A 9,771-nucleotide genomic window follows, 5' to 3' on the forward strand; every position below is an offset into this window, starting at 1 on the left:
CTTAAAAAGATTTCATTTCTTTATGGAAAGTATATTTTTTCTTTTGATTTTGGAGTCAAATATATCCCGCAGTTTTCTACATGAAATCCACACAGTGCAACCCAAACAATCCATTTTACACAACCTACCGAAATATCGCTGAACAGCTATGGATCAAACACAATACGCGTATTAAAAAATCATTCTGAAGGCACATCAAAGATTTGGCTGGGATATCTGTAAACGTAAGTCTGATGTGTGGACCTCGTTCAGTCTTCATTATATTGCACATTGATCTAAACGCACAGGACGCCGCGAGTCAAGGCAGTAGAAAGCTCACACGTTCCTGACAGACATGGACATCGCTGATCTAATGTATCGTACATCGAGTGGACCTGGCAACGAGGGGTGCGACGATAAATCCATTCATGGATCAATTCCGCGATTTTCCGAATGCATCGCGATTCTGAGCTTAGTTTTTAACAGCAGATGGCGCTCTAGGCTAGTTTTTAACCGCACACTCAAATGCTCACGAAGAAGAGCGCTTGTGCTTTCGGTTGAGTCATGTAAGTGGTTAAATGCACTTGCACCTCAGCTTTTATGACATGAGATTAATGTAAACACAGCCCACTGTAATTCGCTTCAACCTTTAAGAACTTTATGAATGATTACTTTATGTTCAAGTGGTGTGCGAGTAAGGAACTGGAAGCGAGCAGAGTTTAGCTGTTTCTGAAGCACGCAGCGCCATCTGCTGTTCAGAACTAAGAATCAGAATCAATTCAAGAGAGAATCGCGATGCATTCGGAAAATCGCAGAATCTAATTGATTTATCGTCGCGCCCCTACTGGCAACAAACTGTTATTAATCAACAACAACAACAATTAAAAAAAAAAACAGGCAAGCAACTTCAACAGACAGATTTACAAGGCAATGAGAGACGAAGAAAAGAGCGAGAGCGGCTGCGCAGCTTGTTCACAAGTTCATCTCTGTCACGGCCGACTATAAGAGCACACACTTCTTGGCGTGTTTTTTGGTAACGGGGTAGAGCACGGCGCGCACGGCCTCCACAAACACCTCCCGCACTCCCTCCTGCAGCAGGGCAGAGCACTCCATGTACTTGACAGCGCCGATCTGCTTGGCCAGAGCGCCGCCCTGCTGGAGAGAGGTGGGCACCAGGCCCTGCTCCTTCAGCTTCTTCAGCGTCTCCGCGTCCGAGCGCAGGTCCCGCTTGGTGCCCACCAGCAGGATGGGAACGCTGGGGCAGTGGTGGGACACCTCGGGGTGCCACTTGTGCCGTACATTGGCGAAGGACGAGGGGCTGCCGATGGAGAAGCAGATGATGAAGACGTTGGTCTGCGGGTAGGAGAGTGTGCGCAGGCGGTCGTACTCCTCCTGCCCCGCCGTGTCCCACAGGTTGAGGCTGACCGTACGGCCGTCCACGCTCATCTGAGCGCTGTAGTTGTCGAACACGGTGGGGATGTACTCCTCGGGAAAGGCGTTGGTGGTGTAGGAGATGAGGAGGCAGGTCTTGCCCACTGCCCCATCGCCCACCACAACACACTTAATAGTCTGCATTCTGCGTCCTCTCGGCAGTGGCACCTGTGGCCAAGAGCAGGAGAACTTTATGAATTTTATGAAACTGAGGTTTATGCATCATGAATAAATAAGCTCTCCATTGATGTATGGTTTGTTAGGATAGGACCATATTTGGCCGAGATACAACTATTTGAAAATCTGGAATCTGAGGGTGCAAAAAAATCTAAATATTGAGAAAATCATCTTTAAAGTTGTCCAAATGAAGTTCTTAGCAATGCATATTAGGGATGTAACGATATTGTCAACATCGTGGTATCGTGATAGCAAAACGGTCTCGATATTATCGCGGTCACATGATGATATGAAACAATAGATCTTCTCGGGCAAAAAGGTGTAGTTTTTAAAATATATTTAAACTTCTTATTCTAACATAAAATGTCTTTAAAGTTGTGTTTTGGGGCATTATGCTTTGGCACAGTATCTGTCAAACGAACTCAAACACACTGTATAATACTATATAATGCTTAATCCCTTCATCAAGTCTGTTTGCGCTGTGTTTCAAAGCGAAGCACACACTTGGTTCAGACGATCAGCTCGTGATCCGGTGTTTTCCGCGTCTCAGAACGAATGTATGTGTATTTATATATACATAATAAATAGGGGTGTAACGATACACGCATTCGTATTGAACCATTCGGTACGAGGCTTTCGGTTCAGTACACATTACAAACCGAACGATTCGATTTGTTGGACTAGTCCTATTACATTTGGAAAATAAAAGAGCTTAAAGTGTGTGAAATATAATGTTCTCAGTGCCACTGCACTCAACAAGGAAGCCCAAACGATGTAACTGTCTGCCCCGCGATAACCTCCTCTTGCTGGAGTGCATCGAAAGACGATGATCTTGTGTCGACGATAGCCTGAGATATTGTCAAAAACATCAATTGTTGGCAATATTAAGATATTTGGCATTTCCAATTAATGTAGGCCTGTTACATTCTTATTTTTATTAGGCCTATTATTATTATTATTATTACGAAGTTAGCCTACTTTTATTGTTAAATTAAAATTACAATTAATTTGCCCCGCAATACCGACTTTCAAAAACAACCTGTTTAACACAAAATAGGCCTATGTTTCTTCTCATTTTTTTTTACTATGTATTATTAGAAATATTAAGGGAATAAATGAAAACAGTTAGTTATATACCGTTATCAGCATATGTTGAAGTAGATTCGTCTCGTCGTCTCTGAGAGAATATGTGGCGTGAGATGCAGAAAGCTCCGTCATTACGTTTTTACTTTCACTTTCTGTCTACTGAATTGACTGAGATTAAGACGTTCACCGGCGTAACTTAGCACGTTGTTTGCACGTTGTTTGTGTGTGATATCCATTGGCTCGCCTTCATGGTTTAAAACAGAAATATTTCCAACACTGCGACGTAACCAATTAGCCCCGAACCGAACCTTGAATTTTGTGAACCGTTACACCCCTAATAATAAATATACACAGTACACACACATATATTATGTAAACAACAACTTTTATTTTGGATGCGATTAATCGTTAGACAGCACTACTTTTTCTGACTTTTATCTGTTTTCTTAGTTAAGAACATGGGTTGGAGCTCTTAATTTTGATGTGCATTAGATAGAATAATTCAACTTTAAAATGTACAAAAATTCAAATTTTTTTCCAATTCTTCATTTGTCTTTTTTTTTTTTTTATATAAACATCGCAATAAATATCGTATCGTGGACTTCATATCGCGATATTATCGTATCGTGCGATTTTGATAGTTACATCCCTAATGCATATTACTAAACAAAAATTAAGTTTTGACATATTTACGGTAGGAAATTTACAAAATATCTTCATGGAACATGATCTTTACTTATGCTTGAGCTGAACAAAAGTGTAAATCCACCGTTTCTACCAAAAGAGTTACTATAGTTATTGTTATGATGAAACTGTTGTCTACTATCCACGATAGTATCGCGTATCGACGATAGTCAGAGATATCGCCTGTGGTTGATGCCTTTGACGATAGCAAGACGATTATTATTAATATTATTAGGCGAGTAATACTCTCTAATTAATATTAGGGCTTATTTGTTCCATTATATTTTTTTTCACGCGTTTGTACAGTGTTGTGCGTTATAACCAATCACACACGATCATAATATAATTAGTAACTTACGATGTTTCTATTAAACTGTTATCATGTTAAATACAAACTGAGTCACATTAAAAACATTAGGCTGTGTTTAGCCTTATGCTGGAGTTGGTTCACTTTCCGGCAATGAAACTAAGTAAATATCTTTATGTTATATTATTCTGAAATTCTGGATTCAATCTTTTTGTCAACTCGTTTTCTTTCAATTAGCACAGGTTTTGTGTTTCTTTCTGGAGCTCTTTGATCATAGGCCTCATTTATCGGAGTTTAAGCACCTAACAAAAGTTCATTTAAGCTTATGCACAAGTGTAACAAGGTAGGAAAACATCCAAACCTTATGTACATGTTGGGAAGTTGTTATTACCCTCCGTGAGCAAAGTCAGCATGTTTTAGTCTAATGTGATAAACATTAACTAGCAACTTCAGGAAAAAATAAACTCCTCTCTGGGTCAAAATGACCTGAACACAACATGAGGGTTACGAAAACTAACATAAATGTTCTGAAAGCTTTTTAAATATCACATATTAATTTCTTACGAACAATAAACTGAATAAGTATGGTATTTCCTGGCAGAATTGTTGTAGAGCTGTAGTCAGTTCTAACTGCATTTGTGCGTTATTATGAAGAATTAATAGAATTAAATGGTTTAAAATCAAACTGACCTTGTTTCAAATCACAGTAAAAATTAATTCTGATTAAATGTTTACAGGAGCTCCACTGATACTGCTATCATCATTTGTAACTAAGCCCAAGGGATCTTGATGATCAAAAATAGAATTTAGTTTCCAATAGAAATCCCGTCTCATTTCATTCCTCCCATGATTCTATCGCCAAGGGGGACAGGAATCAGAAACTGAAGCTTTATCAGACTCTCAGGTGAGTCAAGTGTCACTGTTATTGCGGAAGCTGCTAATGCTAGCCGCTAGATTAGCTATCAAACACTTGTGAAGTTCGCGAACAAGTCTTATATTCATATTTAAGTGCTTTAATGACCACGACAGCACACGTTATTAACGACGTGTTAAAGGCAGGGAATTTAACACTTCGTTAACTCTGGAAACAGCTTTTTGAGTCTGTGACACTGCTTAGCTGCTATTAGCAGTGACTGTCCAAACACCCGTCTGCACACGACTCTTACATTAACAACAGAAATATTACTATAATTAATAGTTTACTGTACACTGAAATTACCGTTCTTATCATCATTACGCGTAATATTGTTTTTAGTTTCGCTACTGTACTTTTCATATAATAACAACAACAGTCTGTAGTTCTGACGCGTCGCGTTCAGTCGCTCATTATCAGATTTGATATGGAGTTGCTGCACAGTATTTCCTGTATTTTTTTCACACCCATAACATGTTTTACACAGCATCTGAACATCAGAACAAACACGAGTCCTCAGGTATGCTATAACACGATGATAAAACGTATGAGATGAGTCTGAAGCAGTGCTCACCGCCTCGGAGATCCTCGCGCTCCTCTCCGACTAGCGCGCGCGAACGCAGACGCCGTGATCTCGCGTAAGACGGTTTCAAAATAAAAGTTCAGCTCTCAGCGATAGATTTTTTTTTTCCTCTTGAAACCTTGTTAGGAATCATTTGCGTTTACGACATTCTGTATGAAAGGCTCGTATAAACGAGTGGGTGAATTTACCTCTTACAGTATGCAAATTAGGCAATATTACATTATCTAATAGGACTGACAAAAGATAATAAAGTTTAAGAAATCAGAGTAATAATGTATATTTCAATGTAAATAGTTTCTTCTCTTTAGTTTGAATACATATCTGCATGTGTTTGTCTGTCAGGCCTTCGATGATCTCAACAATGAACATGATAATAAAGTTTAAGAAATCAGAGTAATAATGTATATTTCAATGTAAATAAAGTTTCTTCTCTTTAGTTTTAATACATATCTGCATGTGTTTGTCTGTCAGGCCTTCGATGATCTCAACAATGAACACAAATATTCAACACACGTGTTTAAGAGCGAAGCGCAGCACTGTGTTTAGTTACACCAGCGCACCGTATGATCCAGTGCCTTCGGATATATAAAAAAATAAATAAAAATTAAAAAGGTAATAGCGACTGTTTATCTTACAGTTCAGACATTTTTTTCTTATAACTCTGAGTAAAATAAATAAATAAAAATAACTGCTAGATATAAACTCGCTATTCTGAGAAGGAAAGTCTGAATTATGAGATATGCATTCTCTGTGAAATATCCAAATTGTGAGATATAAACTCGCGGTTGGAAGAAAAATCACAATTGCAAGAAAGTAGGATACATCAGAAATCTGAAACCCAGATCTATTTTTTTCTGAGATTATATTTTTTTTTTCACAGAATTTAGAAAAATGTTGAATTGTGAAATAAAAAGCAATTACCGTTTTTATTCTGCTGCATGCGTCAATCAATCAATCAAACAAATAGATACAAATAATTCTGAGTTTACAATTATGACTGAATAAAAGTGTCAAATTGCGAGACAAAAAGTCACAATTACTCTTTTATCTATTTATTTTTAATCATCCTTTGGAGGAAACGAGCTTCTGTAGTTTTCAGCGTCTCAGTTTACAGTAAACGTTCATCATGTTGCTTTTAATGTTCACGAGTGCCAGGTTCACATCGTTTTCACATGCCTACAATTTCTCACCGTCCTGTGGACGTGCGTTTCACCATAAGAATCAACTAAAGTGAAGAATTTTAGGCATACTAGTACCATAACATCCAATGTTAAAAATATATCATTTTAAAAGTACAATTGTATTATTACAAAAGTAACAATAATCTTTTAATATATTACCTTGAAACTTTAGGGAGTTTATTCACGAGCCTGACCGAGACACACACACACACAACACAAATACGAGCTCAAACTATTTTATTATAAAAGACTGCGTTGCAATATTGCTTTCTTTAAAGCTATCAAATCATTCAATTCCATAATGAGCATTTAACAATTTCAACAGACATCAGCCTTTGTACAGAGCTACTGTGATTCCAGGATATTCTCCTGTGATGAACCACAGAACATCACTGATTTAAATAAAACAAGCAGAGGTCACTAGTAAAGGTTCACCTCAACTACCTTTTGCTTTCCCGTCTGCTTCAACATTATCCATCACGTGCACAAGCTTACGAACGAGCGGATTCCAAGCAGAACCCATGGACAGAACAGAGACTGTGCCATTTAAATAGAAAACATTGAAACACTGAAGTCCTGCTATTATAAATACTTAGACGTTGTTCAGCCACACGTTCAGCCTCATTCATTCCCAAAAACCCAAATCAAAGCAGCATTAAATCACGTGTTTAAGAAAGGAATGAGTCGTGTCTGTAATCACATTAAAGCCCGGATGATAACTCAACACACTTCACTTCAAGCCCGAGGCAGATTATTCTCAGCAGACAGTGAATGAATGTGACATTAAGAGAGGGACGAGGAGCACAGTGTGTGTGAGAGAGATCAGTGCAGACGGCTTCACTGCTGGCCCTCCTTCTCCCCCGTCTCTCCTCCTGCTGCCCTCTCCGACGCCATCTGACCAACACAAACACAGACGCTCTTATTATTATTATTATTATTACTACAGAGCTGCACAAATATAATGAAGAAGATCAAGTGTGAAAGACAGTATTTCAGGTAACATTCAGACAATCTACATACCAAACCTGATCACTATTAAACAGCTTTATTATTATTATTATGAATAATAATAATTTTAAAATAACTAATGCTCTTCCGCAGTCCGCTGATTGAATAATAATAATAATAATCATAATACATTTTAAATAACTAATGCTCTTCCAAAACAGTCCACTGATTGAATCATATTATTTTTATTATTAGATTTAATAATTATTTTATAATTAATAATGATTAATATAAAATTTTAAATAATGCTCTTCCAAGTCAATTTATTGAAATGTTATTATTATTATTAATAATTTAAAATAACTAATGCTCTTCCAAAACAGTCCACTGATTGAAAAAAATTATGATGATGATAATATTAACAACTACTATTATTATTACATTTTAAATAATCCTCATCCAAAACAGCCAATTTATTTTAAAAATATTATTATTATTATTCATTTAAAATTACTAATGCTTTACCAAAACAGTCCACTGACTGAATATTATTATTTTATAATTAATAATGATGATTATTATTAAATTTTAAATAATGCTCTTCCAAGTCAATTTATTTAAATGTTATTGTTATTATTATTAATAATTTAAAATAACTAATGCTCTTCCAAAACAGTCCACTGATTGAAAAAAATGATGATGATGATGATAATAATATTAACAACAACTACTATTATTATTACATTTTAAATAATCCTCATCCAAAACAGCCAATTTATTAAAAAAAAATTATTATTATTATTAATTTAAAATAACTAATGCTCTACCAAAACAGTCCACTGATTGAATAATAATATTTTTATTATTAGATTTAATTATTTTATAATTAATAATGATTATTATAATAAAATTTTAAATAATGCTCTTCCAAGTCAATTTATTGAAATGTAATTATTATTATTATTAATTTAAAATAACTAATGCTCTTCCAAAACAGTCCACTGATTGAATAATATTTTTATTATTAGATTTAATTATTATTTTATAATTAATAATGATCATTATTATTACATTTTAAATAATGCTCTTCCAAGTCAATTTATTGAAATATTATTATTATTATTATTAATTTAAAATAACTAATGCTCTTCCAAAACAGTCCACTGATTGAAAAAGAGGCCACAGGACGGCGCAATGAGCAAAAGAATGCAGCGCATTAAATCGTTTATTCAATGCAATGAAATAACAACTGTCTATAAACGACATGCATAACGTCTACATTAACATATGGGTCAATATCACCATAGAGTGCCTTTCAACCCTCAAATTGAAAAAGATGATGATGATAACAACAACAATAATAATAACTTACTATTATCATTATGAAACTTTAAATCTTTTAAATCCTCTTCCAAAACAGTCAATTTATTGAAAATTATTATTATTATTATTATAATAAATAATTGTAATGTGCTTCCAAAACAGGCCAAATTTTGGATTAACAAAATAAAACGAACAATTAAGATTTCTTCCCTATTTAAATGAGGTGAAGTGTCCTGAAAGCTGGTCAGATCAGCTGGATTCACAGGTTTCTCAGTCAGAGAGCAGTGTTTAGCACAGGCTAGAGCGAGTGAAAGCCAGAGCGGACCTTCTTGTATGCCATCTCGAAGAGCTTGAGCGAGGCCTGCTGCAGGCTTGCGGCCGCTTGCTTGATGTTTTCTCCCGTCTCCGTGTCCTTCCGCGAGAGCAGCTCTCGCACTTTAGCCACCTCCTCCTTCAGTCTGTCGCACTGCAGAGAGAGATCACAAGCGTTAGCTGCTCTAGAACAGTGTGCTTCAGCTCTCCAGACAGCAGTCGCACCTCCTCCGCCGGCAGCTGCTCCTTAAACTCCTCCATCTTTGACTCGCTGTCGTGCACGATGCCCTCGGCCATGTTGACCGCTTCCACACGATCCTGTGACCCAAAACCAATGCGCTTCGATTAGTTCAAACAGGTTTGAAGGTGCAGCACATCAGCCCTCGGGCTACATTAGAGACGCTACCTTGCGTCTCCGGTCCTCCTCTGCGTACGTCTCCGCGTTCTTGATCATGTTTTCTATGTCATCTTTGCTGAGGCCGCCAGAAGACTGGATCACAACTGGAAGCACAAGCAGATAATAATAATAATAATAATAATATGCCACATCAATGTTTGGCAGAAAGACAAATTCAACATTTTTTGAAGAGCTGGGCGTATAGCTAAAAAAATGCATCAACGATACAATGTTTCACATCATTCGGTATCAATAACTATTGACATTTTTATAAAACCGAGCAATAAAAAAAAGTTTAAATTTAACCAGTTTTTGTAATTCACCCACTTTATTAAGACAAACAACAAATCATTTTTCGCTTTAACAGTCAAACACGAAACGTACACAAATATCTCCTTTGTTTTATATGCAGATTAAATAAGTCTTAAAGAAACCTTTGTCTCGTCTCCC

General features: G+C 36.5%; 2 protein-coding genes across 3 annotated transcripts; both read right to left on the reverse strand.

Annotated features, from left to right (window-relative positions):
- Positions 1-575: 575 nt before the first annotated feature.
- Positions 576-5,207, reverse strand: LOC107746316 (rho-related GTP-binding protein RhoG-like). Of its 2 annotated transcripts, none has more exons than XM_016560461.1 (2): positions 5,152-5,207; positions 576-1,578 (listed from the first exon to the last, which is right to left on the reverse strand). In XM_016560461.1, exon 2 carries the CDS (start codon positions 1,552-1,554, stop codon positions 979-981), a length of 576 nt encoding a protein of 191 aa, XP_016415947.1. In that variant the 5' UTR covers positions 1,555-1,578; positions 5,152-5,207; the 3' UTR covers positions 576-978. The 2 variants fall into 2 exon arrangements, with proteins under 2 accessions (XP_016415947.1, XP_016415948.1); XM_016560462.1 differs by lacking the exon at positions 5,152-5,207 and adding an exon at positions 4,355-4,835.
- A 1,341-nt stretch (positions 5,208-6,548) lies between these two features.
- LOC107746318 (stress-70 protein, mitochondrial-like) lies at positions 6,549-9,454 on the reverse strand. Its single transcript, XM_016560463.1, has 4 exons — positions 9,331-9,454; positions 9,150-9,242; positions 8,938-9,078; positions 6,549-7,235 (listed from the first exon to the last, which is right to left on the reverse strand). The coding sequence occupies exons 1-4, from the start codon at positions 9,376-9,378 to the stop codon at positions 7,179-7,181; spliced, it is 339 nt and encodes a 112-aa protein (XP_016415949.1). The 5' UTR covers positions 9,379-9,454; the 3' UTR covers positions 6,549-7,178.
- Between the last annotated feature and the right edge of the window lie 317 nt (positions 9,455-9,771).

Source organism: Sinocyclocheilus rhinocerous, unplaced genomic scaffold, assembly GCF_001515625.1.
Source record: "Sinocyclocheilus rhinocerous isolate Xijiao unplaced genomic scaffold, SAMN03320098_v1.1 scaffold1881, whole genome shotgun sequence".
Taxonomy (NCBI): Eukaryota; Metazoa; Chordata; class Actinopteri; order Cypriniformes; family Cyprinidae; genus Sinocyclocheilus; species Sinocyclocheilus rhinocerous.